We start from the raw sequence: 17,142 nt of genomic DNA, 5'->3' as shown, positions 1-17,142 counted from the left end.
TAATGCATTTTTCGTTAGAATATTTATATTTGTTTCTTTAATCAATAAATAGACATTTAGTCACAAGAAAACAGATAAGCTCTGTAGTCTAAAAAAGGTTCTTTACTATAACTGTATTTCTACGTCTACTGTGTTTGTGTACATATATTTTCACACCAATCACATCTCCCTTCCTCCAACATTATGAAGCCCTAGGGGTTCTGTCGGAGCCAGTTTGAGAACAGGTTGTTTAATTTTCGCAGTGATTGGAAATGCTACAAATGGGGATTTATTTAGCGATTGTTTAGACTTAAAGTCTAAAGACTTAAAGAAAGAACATTTTAATGATGCAGATTAAACTTTAAAGTGTGTACACTTTTCTCCGTTCCTCTGGAGAGCCGGTTGTTAAACATTTCCCAGCAGACACACGCTTCCGTCCCATGGCCCTTTCACAGGGTCTTTTAGGACTAAGGGGCGGGGAAAGGCTCTTCTTTTGAATGCAGTTGGATGCGAAGGTAGAGCGCGGGTGCCAATGAGGGAAACTCTTTCCAAATAAACCTTCTGTTAGTTTCTCCACCAATTTCAGGCGACGCAGCATCATTCCATCTCTTCGGGACCAATCAGCGCACCTGAGTCTTCTACACCATCCAATGAGTGCAAGGACGTGGCATTTTCCAGCACCGCCTCCTACTAGTCTCACCATCAGCCAGGCCAACCCCCTGCCCTGGAAGGAGGGAAGGGTGGAGGATAGCGCCGCCTTTCAGTGTAGCCGGTGGGTCCGGTGCCATTGGCTGCTGCGCGGAGCGCCCATCGCCAGCCGTCTGCCCAGCGAGGAGCTGGGGTCTCCCGGAAGTCCTCCCGCCGAAGGGGTCCTGCCTGAGACGTTTTCCTACCCGGGTAAGCATGAGAGAGAGCAGCTCCGGCTGGGGCTTCCCGCGCTGCTCTTCCGCGCGGGAGGCTTTGCAGTAGCGGGTAGCGGATCCTCTGGAAGAGACGGAACCATTGGCCGGAACCACTCGGGGGCTGAGGGAGGTGTGTGACTGAAATCCTGGGGAAATGGAAGTTGCAGTGGGATCGGTGGCTCGCCGCGCTCGTTCCCCAGGCGCGCTAGGTCCGTGCGAATACACGTCTCGGTTCTGTGACGGGGTTCCATGGAGTCCGGGGACAGCTAAGTAAACTCTCCAAGGGTGTCTCTTGGTTTTTATGGCTGGGTTTCCTGGGGACGGCGATGTCAAAGAGCACTGTGTCTGGCGTTCCTGGGAAGCATCATCTTGGACTTTGTAGCTATTAAACTTAGAAAGAGCACGGTCACCGAGTGGTTGCGCAGCGTCCTGCACCTGCGGTTTCAACCTGTGGGGCAGGTTGTGGTCAGGGTCCCAACAAAATTTTAAAGGAATTGCCTACGTAGCTATGACTTGCACTAAAAACCCATCAATGAATTTACAAGGTTTGATTTTAACTTTCTTTTTTCCGTTCATGTTTTGCTTAATTTAAAAGGCAAAAACTCAGTCTTACTTTTAACTTTGATGCTTAATTTAAAAGGCAAAAACTATCTCTATTTTCTCACTTTGCTCAGAAATATAGCTTATCTACCTATAATATCTATGCCGAGTATAGGTATATCACGTATAGACATTCAGCATTTACATCCACTTGCTTTTTTTTCCCCCTCGAGAGTAATTTGGCTGAATTCCTTAATGATTATAGATCTCAAATGAGATAATCTCTTGTTGAACGCTATCAGTGCCTGGAGCGTGTTAGATGCCACAAATACTTTATCCTTTCTTCCCATCAGGTGGTTCCACAATGTTTCAGGACTTAATGCAATTAATATAATATTCTTTGCAATTGACAATATCTGGAGGATCTCTCAACTTACAGGAAACCGCTTTACACTTTTGACCTCCATGGTCTCTGTGTTTTTATATACCTCGATTGCTATTAACTAGGTCTTAAAAGAATTATTTTTAAATTAAATTCCAGTCTGAATGTATTAATAAGTTTCTTTCATTATAAGAAAAGTTTTAAGATTTCCTGTAAACATTGGCTTTTACTTGATACCACTATTGGAGAATAGCATCAAGAAATAGAGTATTTGGAGTTACTAAACCTCTGAGAGCCTCAATTTTCTCTTGTGCAAGTTGGGCATACTAATACTGGTTATCACACAGTTATTTTGAGGATCAAATGAAATTAGGCATGTAAAGCATTTTTGTAAACCTTTATAAATGTGAGCAGTTTCTATATTGCTATTGTTACACAACTCTTACCTATTCCCCTAGTGTAATTGGAAATGTTTCCAGAAGAACTTGATTTCCAAAATGTGCTGATGGGACTAAAAGGTTACAGAAAAGAAAATGAATATAATTAAAATTTTTTAAAATGCTTACCCTTATTGGTGGTATAAAATTTCTTATTTTATTTTATTTATTTTTTTTAAAGTAATAACATGTAAAGAAAAACAACTTAAGTCTTTTAAAAGTCTTAAGAATTCTTATTTTTTTTTTATTTTGATACATTAACTTTATTTATTTATTTATTTTTAAATAACTTTTTTATTGACAGAACCCATGCCAGGGTAATTTTTTACAAAATTATCCCTTGCACTCACTTCTGTAGAATTTCTTATTTTAAAAGTAAAATCATTTTATATGTATTTTTTGTTTTGAACCTATATTTTATTCTTGTTTTAAAAAAATCAATCCTTCCTGATGTTATTATACTTATAATCTCAGAAGAGTGCTTGAATATATGGATACCTTTAAAGATGCATTTTCCTAGTAGAAAATAAGACTGGCATAAGCAGACTAGTACATCTCTTGCAGCACCTCACAGCAAAGGCTCTAGCTGTGACCACAGTCTTCCTGTTGTTGTGAAATGGGAAATATCTGTCTCCCAACTTCATTAGAAGTTGAATGGGATAAGAGTATGCTATATAAATTGTAAAGAAATTGTACAAATAGTCAAATTATCTGTGAAGTTTTTTTAAAGTTTTTAGAGTAGAATGTTGATAAATTTTTTAAAAATGTAAGGCAATTATTTTGAGGTTGTAAATTTTCAGCCAGATAAAGTAAACTAGAACTTATACAAGATATTATATTTTTTAAAAATCTTAAAAAAAAAAAAAGATTCACAAAGATCCTTATAAATAATGAGTAAAACCCCCCTCCCCTATCTTTTTTCCCATCTTCTGTCTCCCCTTCCCAGGTTGTTTTTCTTTTCCCATTCTTTCCCTCCTCTTCTTCCTCTTTCCTTCTTTAGACCTGTTTTCAGAGAGGTCACTATGGGAAACTCATGATATAGGAATTCTCACAACAGAAGCTGTTTAGTAACTTAGCTATAACATATAATAATAACTGAACAATAATCAGAAATTATTATTATTGTTGTTATGCTTTTTAAATAAAATAATAGGGATTTAATTTAGATGAGTGCTATTTACAGAGAACAAGAAAAGAGAATTGTTGAAGATACTAGAGAGACAACTGCATTATGTTGGGACAACAAAAGTTTCATCTTGGGCAATATACTTAACCTAGTTGGCTCTTAAATGAGGGAGTTGACTAGATGAACTCTTCTCTGTGCTCAATTCTTATGAGAAAATTCACTCAGGAATTATCAAGAATTGAGTACCTGTTTACATGTTTTGCAGAGCACTTGGATTTGTTGCTATTCAGTCCTTTTAGTTATGTCTAATTGTTTGTGACACCATTTGCGATTTTCTTGTAGACTGGTTTGCTATTTCCTTCTTCAGCTCATTTCATCAGAGGAAAACGAGTATAAAACTCTCCAAAACTTAAAAAGAAATAAGAGGGAGAGGGAATAGGATTAAGACTGGCAATAAAAGGATGTGTAGATTAATGGGAGTGAGAAAAGGTTTGTAGATTAATGGGAATGGGACTGAGGATGGAAAAGATAGGGGGAAGAGAATAAGGGATCTTGGGATGCGAAAGTTAAGTAATAGCAACACAAGTTAGTGGGTAGGGGCAGAAATAAAGGAGAAGAGAGGGATAGGAAACAAATTGAGAAAAAAGTAGGGATTGATCTTAGTCAAAGTTTAAAAAAACTCAATCAAGAGAGAGAAATCTACATTATATGTCAGCCATATTAATTTTGTTTCTGCAATATTGCTGTTGCATAATCAATGATGAGTTGGCGGGTTTAGGAAAATGTGGAAAGACTTGGACCCAAGGATGATGTTATCCACTTTCAAAAAAAGAGAGGACAAATAATGTGCACATGTGACAATGGTTTTATTTTCTTTTTCTATTTGAATTTAATTGAAAATTTGAATTTGAATTTGAATTTAATTTGAATTCTAATTTGAATTTAAATGCATTAAAAGAAAAAGAAAAAAATGTTTCCCATAGCATAAACATTTAAATAGAGGGTGTGTGTGTGTATGTTTGGGAAGTATAAGTGCATTTTCTTTAAGAGACCTTTTACAAATTTTTCTTTTCCATAGATTTCAGATTTGAAATAAAAATCAAGATTGTAATTTAATTTTTCTTTTTGTAATTGTTTTTGACCCCCCACTAAAATGTTTGATGTGTTGATAAATATCTAAATTCCATGACTAATATTAAATCTTTGTTTTTAAAACAGGAAAAAGAAATGGAGACCTTAACTGATGCTCCTTTCCTTGCAACTAAAGTGAAAAACACATTGTGCCAGTACCACAGTATTAAAGATGATAAATGGAGAATTGCTAAGAAAACGGTAAATGCTTTAATACTTCCTGTCTCTAATGATTTTAAAATTCCCTCTTCAATGAAAATTCATGGTGTCCCAGAAAGTTTTAAGCTACTGAAGGTTAAAACTACACTGAGATTTTTGGTACCTGCTGTATTGTAAAGTGTGACCATTCGTGTATCATGTTTACACAAATTAGCTTGTTGCTCATCAGGTTTAGATTTTCAAAAACTAATGCTCACTGCATTAACATTTTAGAATTCTTTTACAATGATGAAGGATAACAGCTGTCTCATGATTAATTTGTGTTAGCCATAATAATGAACACACTTTCTCCAACAAGATCTATCAAACTAATTTAATTTCTTGGTTCTGATTCATAGAATAGATTGTATATGTAGTAGGACGAGGTCAAAAGGAAGAATTAATAGATAAACTGTAACAAATAATTGAGTACATTTTGCTTTTGTTGTCGATACTCATTTATTCAGCAAATACATATTCAACAATTACTGTGTCCAAGATGCTGTATTTGATCACTTGTTAACTAGTTTTATTAACTACTTAACATAGCAATGATATCATAATGATTACCATTTTGAGATTAAGAAGGTGAATCTTGAGGTCTATATAAGAAGGGGAGCAAAAATGGTATAGTAGGGGGGGAGCATTCCACCCAAATTCTCCCAATATTCTCCCCCACACAACTTTAAAGTAATGTGCCTTGTGCCAAATCAAATTCTTCAAGAAAATGTCAGGGTAAGACAGTTTTCCAGTTCAAGACAACCTCGGAGGTCAGAAGGAAAGATCTGTGACCACAGTTTAGTGGCAGTATTCATGGTGGCTTGCCAATAGCTGTTGTGGCAGTAATAGCCAAAGCAGTGGTTTTTAAGAGCTCTCACCTCCCATAGACAGTAAGGGAATTGGCTAACTGGTTAGAGATTATAGAGGAATCCTCTGGATGAATATTGGACACTGTTTGCCCAACTCCATGTTCCATTATCCAATTTTAGGTCACAGTTTTGGGGTAGAGTGGAGTGCAAGAAAATAGGGCCCCTACCTGGGTAAGGATCAAAGAACAGGTAAGGGGAGAAATGATCACACTTTTCTCTAGATTACAACTTGAAAGCATTAAAAATTTATAGACTTCTACTTTTCTCTCCTCCTGTGAAAGCAACATGATAAAAAATCATGAAGCTTGGGACAGCCATCCCTGGATTTCAATTTCCCAAGGCTCAACTCTATAACATAAAGTTCACTGTCAAAAAATAAGACTGGAAAAAAATGACCAAATAACAACAAAAACCTGACCATAAAAAGTTACCTTTGAATGCACAAATGTAATTTTAATACCTAAAATAAAAAACAAAAGAAAAAAAACCAAAACTATAGATTAATTTTTTTTAAGAATATTGATGCAAAAAAAGTTTAAATAGTACCAAGGATTTTACAGTGATATATATCATAAAGCTCATACACTACGATCAGGTTTGATTTGTACCATAATTGCAGGCTAGTTCAAATTAGAAAAACTATAAACATAATTGACCATGACAAAAGCAATAAAAATCTTGTGACTATTCATAGATGTCAGAAAAAACTTAGCAAAATATGACACCCATTCCTATTAAAAACAACAGAAAGCTTGGAAAGAAATGCAGCTTTTCTTAAAATAATAAGTAGTGCCTATCTAAAAACAAGAATAGTCATTTTTTCTGCAATGGAAATAGACTGGAAACCTTTCTATTAAGATCAAGATTAGGGGGCAGCTAGATGGTACAGAGGTTAGAGCACCACCCCTGAAGTCAGGAGGACTTGAGTTCAAATTCAGCTTTAGACACTTAATACTTCCTAGCTGTGTGACCCTGGGCAAGTCATTTAATCCCAATTACCTAGGCAAAAAAAAAGGGGGGGAGGTGAAGCAAGAGTGTCTATTGTTAACATTATTATGGTAACAATACTTGTACCAGAAATGCTATAACAATAAGACAAGAAAAAATAATTAAAGGAGTAAAAATAGACAATAAGGAAACAAAACTACTCTCTTCAGATAATATAATGTTATACTTAGGAAATTTTAGATAACCAATTGAAACACTCGTTGAAACAATTAATTGTTTCAACAAACAATTGCAGAATATAAAACAAATCCATATAAATTATTTGAATTTCTAAATATTATCAAGACTCAACAGGAAAAGACAGAAAGAGAAATTCCATTAAATAATCGACAGTATGAAAATCTTAGGAGTCAACCAGGCAAAACACATGCATAAGAATACAATTACAAAACACTTTTAATACAAATAAATACAGATTTAAACAATGGGAGAAATAATAATTGCTCATGGGTAGGAGCCAGTATAATAAAAATGACAATTCTATTCAAATTAATTTATTTTTTAGAGCCATAGCTGTCAACCTATCAAAGAATTATTTTTACAGATGTAGAAAAATATGTAATAAAATTAATTTGGAAGAACAATATGTCTTCAAAGAATATTAAGGGAATCAATGAAAAAATGTAATGGAAGATTGTCAGATATTACCACATTTCAAATTATACAACAAATGGTATCATCAAAATAATCTGGTACTGGCTAGTGGTAGATCAGTAGAATAGATTGTGTACACATTTTATGTTAACAACAACTATGATGAATACAGAAAAAGATGAAAAATTTGCATAAGCTCATGCTTGAAGTAAGAAGAGTGAAGAAAACAATATATGCAATGACTACAATAATTTGAATGGAAAGAACAAACCACCACAAAAAACTGAAAGTGAATCTTGCAAGATTACAAAGACCAAATAGAAGATACTTCTTCCAAGTACTTTGGAGATAAAGAACAAAGGTGTGGAAAATTTCATATATTTTCAGGTTTCTTTAACATATTGATTGATTTTACTGATTATTTTTTCTATTCTTCCTCTTTAGGGAAAAAATAAAAAGTCTTGTTATAGAGGATAATTCTCTAGAATGGGGAAGAGGAAGATATACTTAGGAAAATCAAAGCAGTATTAAAATAAGACAATATCAGTAAGATTATTTGACATATAGTTTTAAAATTTTTAAAATTTTAAGTTTAAGAAGGTAAATGTAATTCAATTAAAACATGTAATGAAAGTTAGGCATCAGGGGAGTATGTCATTAATGTAAAATGAGTAATTTTTGCACTAAATAATATAAAACATAACATAAAGGAGAATTATAGTGCCATAATAATTCACATTTCTGGGTACCTCATAATGGTAGGTATTTCTTTATTGGGAGATATATGTATAACTTAATATTTAAAGAACTTTATTCAGGGGCAGAAGGATTTCAAATTCTGTTCATTTGAAAAAGCACTATGTGTAATATATTGTTGGTGGAGTTGTGAACTGATTCAACCATTCTGGGTAGCAATTTAGAACTGTACTCAGAGGGCTATAAAACTGCATACTCTTTGATCCAGCAGTGTCTCTATTGGTCTGTATCCCAAGAGTCATAAAAGAGGGAAAAAGGCCCACATGAGCAAAAATATTTGTAGAAGCGAGAAATTGAAAACTGAGTGGTTACCCATGAATTGTGGATAAGTTACAGTATATGCATTGGAATATTATTGTTCTATAAGAAATGATGAGTGGGCTCATTTCATAAAAGCCTTGAAAGACTTACATGATTTGATGATCAGTAAAGTGAGGAGAATTATACATACTAAAGTAAGATTATGTGGTGATCAGCTATGATATACTTTTCTCAGCAATGCCGTCATCTAAGACAACTCTAACAAACTTGGGATAGAAAATACCATCTGTATCCAAAGTGAGAACTATGGAGAATGAATGCAGATCAAAGGATACTGTTTTCACTATTTTGTTTGCTTTTTCTTTTTCTTATTCCCCCTTTTGTTGTGATTTTATTCTCAACATTACAAATATGAAATTATGTTTAAAATAATTGTACATGTATTAATTAGATTGCGTGCTGTCTTGGGGAGAGGAGAGGTAAAAGAGGAAATGAGAAACAATTTAGAATTCATGTTTTTGCAAAGGTGAATGTTGAAAATTATCTTTACATATATTTAAAAAATAAAATACTATTGAGAAAAAAAAAGCACAGTGTGGACTTTCTCGCTGATAGTTTACTTAATTTTTAAGGCCAATAGGCCTATGAGGAGATAGAAAATATTTAGTTACTGATTTCAGTAGCTCAGGTGATGTTTATGATATTATAATGTCCTGTTTTGATTTTTTCAGAAAGATGTAACAGTTTGGCGGAAGCCATCAGAGGAATTCAGTGGATATCTGTAAGTTTATCTTCTATAGGTAGTTCTTAATCTTCTTTAAAGCTTCACATACATAATTGATTACTGACTTCCTATTGGAAAAGAAGTGTTAAAACACTTTAAGATTATTTTTAAAAAATTAAAATAGTTTGTATTACTAAATAAGGCTGATATTTGAGAATTTGCATATTTAAGGTACCTCCTGCCATCCCAGACAACTTAGAATAAATGATTTCACTCTGGAATATAATGTCCAATACTGACCAGAATCACCAGATGGATGAAATGGACAGTGTCCATAATATTGAAAGCTAGAATTGAATGAATTGTTAAAACCAAAATGCTTTTGTGATATGAGTTAATATTCATCATCTGAGAAAACTTCTGAAACAATGAATGAGAGGTAGTAGAACTCCTTGACATATTTTCTTATAGCTTTCCCAACTCCTTTTCCCTTTGAAGATTCATGTTCACTTCATATTTCACTAGTGCTGATCGAATAAAGGATCGAATTTCAAAAAATGAAATTGCCTCTGGAGAGAGGCCTTTGTCATTATCTTTGCAATTTGAGATTCTGGGGATATTGCTATTTTTTTGAATACCCTTAATTCACAAACTTTGTTGATATTGTATGATGATTACTTACTGCCTTTTCCTTATGTCTTTGCTGCCTTCTCATTTTTTTTCTCAAACATAGATACCCACTAAGATTCTATTGTTCTGTCTACTAAGGTTCTATCCTAAACTCTTTTCTTTTACATTTTTTCCCCATTGGCAATCTTCTTCACTCTTTCAATCATACCTTCCACCACTCTCCAAATGTAGGGTTCCTTTAAGGAAAAACTTGGTAGCATTTAGTTATCTAAAAATGAAATGCATGGTCTTGAGGGGATAATGAGTTCACCCTCAGTGGAGTTCCTCAAGGAAAGGATAAATGACAAATTGCCTAATATGTTGTAGAGGATTGGATGAGGAATGATTAGATGGTCTCTGAGGTTTCTTTCAACATTGAAATTATGTGGTTCTGAGATAAATTTTTGGTTAATTTACTTAAAGTAACCTTTGAAATATTCAATTAAATCCCCTCATCTGACATAATTAGTCCCAGAAAGAGTAAGTAACATATATAAAGTTCCCTTGCTTAACAAAAACCCTGTTCTTTCACTTTGCTAGTCATTGAAGTTTCTCCTCACATTTTCTTCTGCCAGTTTTTTCAGTATTGTCTCATCTTCACATACTTCACTCTATCCAACTAGGTATTCCTTGAACCTAATTTTCTCTCTCTGACTACCTCAGTGTATTTTTACAAACTGTCCCCATTATCTGAAGAACACTCTTTTTTCTCCCTACCTCTTAAAAGAATATGTTCCTTCTTTTTTGGATTAGTTCAGGTTCCACCTTATCTTTTAAACCTTTCCTGATTGATCCCCTCAGTCTTTAATGCTTTTGTCCTCCTCAGATGATTTTATATTTATATATCTTATGTACAAATATAAGCTCTTTAAGGGCAAAAATTGTTTTTTGTCATATTCACAGCACGGAGTCTCTCTGATTCTGTCTCAGAAATACACACACATATGTGTATATAAGTATATTTATATACCAATAAGTATATATATATATATATATATATATATATGTGGAAATATTAAGATATATTTGTTGAACTAAATTAAATTGAAACCAGGTCTTTAGACTCCCTATACAGAATACATTCCTATACTGTACTGCCTCATTAAGTGCTCATTAAAAGCATACCTTGTTAATATTCCTCCTTCCCTTGAAGATTAATTATATATTGCCTTAAATCTCTTGTGTTTTTGTCCTTATTGTTACTTAACTTTTGTTGGCATCTTTTATGACCTTTCTTGTTTCCCAGGTTTGAGTTAATTTTCTTAGGGAAAACATTGTTTTTTTTGGGGGGGGACCCCACTTCTCTCCCCACAATAACATAGAGCACTTTGTACATAGACTATTAATAATATGTTGAGTTTGATTTAATTTTTTTAGAGAAAAGATTGTGTTTTATATTTCCTTGGAAACTTTGCTTCTCTCCCCACATTAACATACCTATTTGTACATAGTAAACTATTAACAAATAATTGTTGATTTAAAATACTTAATAAGGGATTTTGTTTTACTTCCTTTTCCAACTGTTTCCAGATCCCAAAACAGAGGATATTAGTGATAATTGTTGGCTCAGAATTTGTTTAAAATTCAAAGGGACAGACTACTATGTTTAGTACCAGTAGGATGTAATGGGATGAATATGCATTGAAAACACATATGTAGCGTAACTCCAGAATAGTAGTAGTATGTAAGCCTTTATGCACTTTTTGATGTAAAGAGATTTCATGGTATTTATGAAGTAAGATAGTTCAACAAATCAATTACATGCTGGTAAGATGAAGAAATAAAGGATATGTGTAGGATAAAATAAAGTTATGAAGTGACATTTTCATGAGCTAGATCCTGTTCTTAAACCTCTCCTTCAATTCCTTTTTTTTTTCAATGAGTCAGTTGTTTTATAAAAGAAAACAGAAATGTTTCTCTAATTAAACATTTAACATTTATTTTTCTAGCTACAAGGCTCAAGGTGTTATGGAGGATTCTACCAATAACATTATAGATTATATACGTCCAGGGCCTTGTCGCCTACATTGGGACAGCTTAATTACTTCCCTGGATATTATTGAGCAGTTTGAAGAGGTAAATCATTTCTATAAGAAAGCATTGAATGTGTTTGCATGTATGGTGCTCCAAGAATTATCAGTGACATTGATAAAGTTTCATGGTAAAATTCTGGGCATTCTCTTGAAGAAATCAAAGTCACTGAAGTAAATTTCTGACTAAAATGAATCCAGTCAGAATTTTGAGTTTGTTTGTATACCAGAACCCTTATTAGCTTTTCTGTTGCAAATAGTGTTGTGGTGGGAAAAAAGTGGAACTTTGAAGTCACAGGACCTGAATTCAACACCTGTGATCTTAGGAAGTCATCTCTTTTCTCTGGGCCTAAGTTTAATTCATCAAAAAAAAGAAGAAAGAAAGAAAGAAGTGGGGAAGAAGAGAATGATATTCAAGATTCCTTCAAGCTCTAGATCTAAGATTTTCCTTCATTTGTAACATCAATATTCTAAAAATGTAGCCTTCATCTACAGGGTCCATGTATGTATGCAGATGTTTCATTGACAATTTTTGAAATTAAAAGTTAAAAAACACCTTAACCAGTAGAGAATTGTATGTTAAAAGTTTGCAAAGGTATAACTCCTTGTTATACTTGCTATTCTAATGCAGAGTGTTTGAGCAGGTGATTTTATCCTAAATAGCCTCTAGCATCAGCTGACATTTGTAGCTCATTTCTGTGAAATCCATGTAGCTAGGAAAAAGTTGGCTATTAAAATGAAAGAAGAACAACAAAACAGAAAAGTTAGGATCAACTAAGAATAATTTGTTACTTATGCTTGGGAAGTGTTCTCTGTGTAATGTTTTCTAAAAGATTGATTTGTGAACTTTAACCTGTGATTATTCTTCCTGTGATAGTCGGTCATTTTATCTCCTTTCTTTGTTTTATAGAATTGCTGTGTGGTGCGTTACACGACTGCTGGTCAACTGTTTAACCTCATTGCACCAAGAGAGTTTGTGGATTTCTCCTATACAACACAATATGAAGAAGGGCTCATGTCATGTGGTAATAATTTTAGATCTATATTGCTTTCATGTTGCTTTGGATTGAAATTTAGTTCCCTGTTAGGTGATTCTTTTGTGTCTTCCACATGTTTTTGTTTTATTGGCATAATTATATTAAACTAGCAAGTAAGATAACATGAATGGCTATTGAACTTCACTCATGGCCAAAATGCTCCTTTGCTTCTGTCTTAGAAAAATATTGGATCATTTGGAAAATTTGTGATAGTATGTGTAGTAGTTTAGCTCTTTTATTTTTTTATTTTTTGTGGTTCCAAGCAGTACTTTTCCTTTTAATCTTGAGAAAATCTTGAGTGAAATTATTTGCTTCCTAGAGAATTTCTTCTAGAAATAAAAATAGCAGCTGCTGTGATTACAAAAGTTGATAATAAGCATCATTTTAAATATTTTAGCCAATATAGGTTTTGGATTTTAGAATTAGAAATGATTTATATGCATATGGCTTCCAAGGCATTCAAGGACTGGCTCAGAATTTAATAGACAATTTTTTTTGCATTTCACTTATACTCTATTGACCTCCTTGTCTTCCTTTAAGTCCCACCTGAAACCTCAACTTTTATTAAAACCTTTCCAACCTGTCTTAATTCTAGTGCCTTCCTTGTTACCATTTTCCTATTTATTCTAGGAGTAGGATTGCTAGACATACACATACATATATTTGCATGTTGTTTCCACCATTAGATTGTAAGCTTTCTGAGAACAGAGACAATCCTTTGCTTCCTTTTGTGACTCAGTGCTAGGTGCTTAATAAATGTTGTACTGACTGATTCTAAAAACAATTGATGACTAATTTTCCCAATATAAAAAATTAGGAATAAAACTTAGGTAAGAAATCCTCTTCTTCTTTGATGAATACAGTGAATAGATGCAAATTATGATTCTTAATGTTATTTTTAAATTGTTTTGTAGGTATAAGTGTCCACTATGAAGAAGTGACAACACAGTTTGTCCGTGCATATAATCATCCTTGTGGTTGGTTTTGTGTCCCACTGAAAGACGGTCTTGATCAAAGTCTTTTGACAGGCTATATTCAAACTGATCTTCGAGGGATGCTTCCTCAATCTGCAGTAGATACAGCCATGGGTAGCACCTTGGTAAACTTTTTTGGTGATCTTAGAAAAGTCTTGAAGGCCTAATTGGATGTGAACCAAAATACCATGAACTCATCATCATCCATTCCTTTTTCCTGTATTATGTTGTAAAAATCTTAGGCTAGGTAAGCACTTTGTTGTTCTGGAATATCATACTTTCTTTTATTCTTAATACCCATAGAAGGCATTTCAATATGGTTGTAGTACATAGAAAATTGGATTTCATCTTCTTAAGAGCTAATTAGTATATCATTGTGAATATGTATTTGTTGGCTTCTTAGGAATTATCAGAAGCACAAACTTCATGTTGTTAGGCTCTTTGTAAAAATTTTAAATAGTTTTTTAAAAGTATATACATGTACACTCCGTGTGTACAAAATAATTTGTGGTAGTATGTATATTCAAAATAATTTTCTGATATTATTGTTAAATTCATGTTTTAAAAATTCATTTGCTTTGAAATTGATTTAGACTTAGAAGAATTAGATGAAACAATAATTTTTAAAATTAATTTTCAGAAGGTCTCCATTGTTAGTTAATGTGCCAGTTAAGTACTGAAATAAAAAAATATAAAGGTTTTCCACAAACTACAGTTGATATAAATAATTTCATTTATTAAATAGAATTAAAATATATTTTCATGTAAATAGGCAGTTTCATCATTTTGTAAAGTATCTAAGATATATTGACTTGAAACCTCTTTAGAAATACTTGAAGATGTTTGTAGATAGAATTGGGCTATGACAAAAACTGTAACAAAGAAAATTTTCAAATGTGTGAGTAGCAGTAGATTTTACAGTAATAGCCCATGCCAGTGCAGAGCGTTGGTAATGTGTGAAAAAATTGTTACTTGAGAATTGCCTACAAAGAAAGATCAAAGACATGCACTCTTTTATTTTTGAAGATAAATACATAGCTTCTTATGGAGCATTCTAATTGTGAATAGTAACAATGCCAAGATAGCATAATTTAAGCCATAGCTAGAACAAATGTACAGCTAGTGATTATCTGCACAGCTTTGAAAAGTCATGATGACTTGAATGACCCAAGTAGGGAAGTGTCCCAGTAGTACAGATGTGTTTAATTCAAGCTTATTCTAATGATGCTATTGTACTTATGTCTGGGCTTAGGAAAAAAACTATCAGAAGCTGGTTTAGATGGGAAACATAGAAAATATAGATGATTCCTAAGGCAACTACATGATGTTTGTGAATATGCATATATGTAATATAACAGATTTTAAAATGTACCCTATCTCCTCCTACTTATGGTGGTGAACTGAAAGAATATAAATGTTCTTGAAAATATTTTGGGTTATATGTAGCCCAATGATTAAAGCCATGAAAGTATCAAATAATTGACCCGGACTTCTAATCTGCATTTTATTTTCCTGCTTATCAGAAAAGAAAAAGTGATAGCTGCTATTTGATTAAGAATATCTACATTATAGTTGTTGGTAAATTGTGGTCTAAAAGCAAAGAAAAAATTTATATTAGCATTGTACAATCAGATTCTTCTGCTTATTTTCCTCTTTCTTCTCTGTTCACACTTTGATTCAAGAATTGATGACTTCTAGCCCTTTAAGGATAGGAAATTTTCATTAATTAAATATAACATGAAAATCAACTATTGCCTGAATTAGATTGATCTACAAATTTCCAGATATACCAGTGTCTATACTGCTTTCATTAATTCATATTTCTGAAATCCAGAATGATAAGCAATTATTTTTCCAGATATCTAACTACTGCTTTATGCTAGGTTATATAAAAATCTTCATAGAGATTAGTAAATCATTGGTGGATTTGAACTACTTAAAGGTTAAATTTGGCTTTAGAATTGCATATTAGTTCATCTAGGCAGCCTGCTTAAATATAACTGTCAAGATAAACCAAAGATGACATAAACACTACTATGGACCATAGATTATAATACTGAAGAAAACAAGCTTACGTTGCTTAGAAAAAGTGAGTATTTTACTTAAATTTAGGAATTTTGTGGTGATAATGTATTGAATTGTCAGACCTTGGTGACGTAGTTGCTATTTCAAAAGTTTATTTAAAATATGTAAAATTGTGACCGATTTAAATATGATTGTTCCTAATTTAGTATTTAATTGATTGATTAGTGAATATACCAATTCTTAATGCTAGAAAATGAAGTAGCAAATATTTTGAAATCAATTTTTTTCTATAGAAGTATTCTAATCTTATGCTGTGCTATTAGTTAAATGGGACTTTGGAACTCTAGGAAGTAGGTTATTAACTACTATCAATAAAAAGGGAATTTTTATGAGAAATTATCTTCCTTTGGAGAATGATTAGACTTTGATACTGGTGATTAAATTAAAATTCACACACATAAAACATCCATTTTAATATATGCATATAAATACATATATGCATATAGTATACAAGTGTGTATATATGCACACAGATACATTCATACAAATATATATACACCTCTGTTGAGATACGTAGTTTCCTGCTATTTGTAAGCAGTTTAATCTTAGAAACACATCTTAAGGAAATTATAGATAATATTTGGCACCCTGTGACTGACTTTTAAAAAATCTTTTGTACAAGGCATGGTTATTTAATATAGATTACATTTTGATATTTTCAGTGGTTTAACCCTTGAAAATTGATGCAGTACTGGGGTTAATAACATTTTCAATATCATATCTTTTCCAATTATATAATTTTTTTTTTTTTATCATACTTTTCCAAAATAGAAATTGTGAGCATTAAGAATTTTGGAAAATCATCAGCATAATTGATCATACCAATAAGAAAATCAACAGAAATAATGTGTTTTAATAGATATAGGAAAAAAAAAAACTTTAACAAAATACAAAGCCCATTATTATTAATAATAGGAAGCATAGGAATATATGGAGCTTTACTTTAAATGAGAAGGAATATCTAAAACTATTAGCAAGCATTATTTATAATGAGAAAAACCTGGAAGCCTTCCCAGTAAGAATAGAAGGATGTACATTATCACCACTGTTATTCAGTATTGTATTAGAAATGCCAACTATAGCAATAAGAGAAAACAAGAAAATTGAATGAATTAGAAGAGGTAAAACTGTCCATCCCTATGATGCTATACATAGAGAAGATTAGAGAATTAACTAAAAAACTAGTTGAAGTAATTGACAACTTAAGCAAAGTTGTTTTGCTAGAATATAAAATAAAACCCAAATAAATCCTTAGCATTTACTAAATGGCAACATTACCAACCAAAGTCCAGCAACAAAATATAGAAAGAAAAATCCCATTTAAAATAACTAGAAAAAATGAAATACATGGGAGCCTACTTACCAAGACTAGGAACTATATGAACACAGTTATAAAACACTTTTCACACAAATTCAGATCTAAACAGTTGGAAAAATATT

At 32.7% G+C, this 17,142-nt stretch overlaps 1 protein-coding gene across 1 annotated transcript; it reads left to right on the top strand.

The window, feature by feature from the left end:
• Window positions 1-798: 798 nt before the first annotated feature.
• Window positions 799-16,459, top strand: STARD4 (StAR related lipid transfer domain containing 4). The gene is made up of 6 exons (XM_003761713.4): window positions 799-876; window positions 4,585-4,698; window positions 8,915-8,964; window positions 11,526-11,652; window positions 12,517-12,631; window positions 13,558-16,459. Exons 2-6 carry the CDS (start codon window positions 4,594-4,596, stop codon window positions 13,782-13,784), a joined length of 624 nt encoding a protein of 207 aa, XP_003761761.1. The 5' UTR covers window positions 799-876; window positions 4,585-4,593; the 3' UTR covers window positions 13,785-16,459.
• The last annotated feature ends 683 nt before the right edge of the window (window positions 16,460-17,142 follow it).

The sequence above is a fragment of the Sarcophilus harrisii genome, chromosome 1, assembly GCF_902635505.1.
Source record: "Sarcophilus harrisii chromosome 1, mSarHar1.11, whole genome shotgun sequence".
Classification (NCBI taxonomy): Eukaryota; Metazoa; Chordata; class Mammalia; order Dasyuromorphia; family Dasyuridae; genus Sarcophilus; species Sarcophilus harrisii.
Note: the sequence above shows the minus strand (reverse complement) of the source record. Positions and strands in the feature narration are given on the sequence as shown.

Excerpts from the sequence above, each read along its gene's own strand:
- STARD4 (XM_003761713.4), top strand. The coding sequence starts at position 4,594 with ATGGAGACCTTAACTGATGCTCCTTTCCTTGCAACTAAAGTGAAAAAC. Across the intron at positions 4,699-8,914 it reads GGAGAATTGCTAAGAAAACG|AAAGATGTAACAGTTTGGCG; the intron begins GTAAATGCTTTA and ends TGATTTTTTCAG. Across the intron at positions 11,653-12,516 it reads TTATTGAGCAGTTTGAAGAG|AATTGCTGTGTGGTGCGTTA; the intron begins GTAAATCATTTC and ends TTTGTTTTATAG.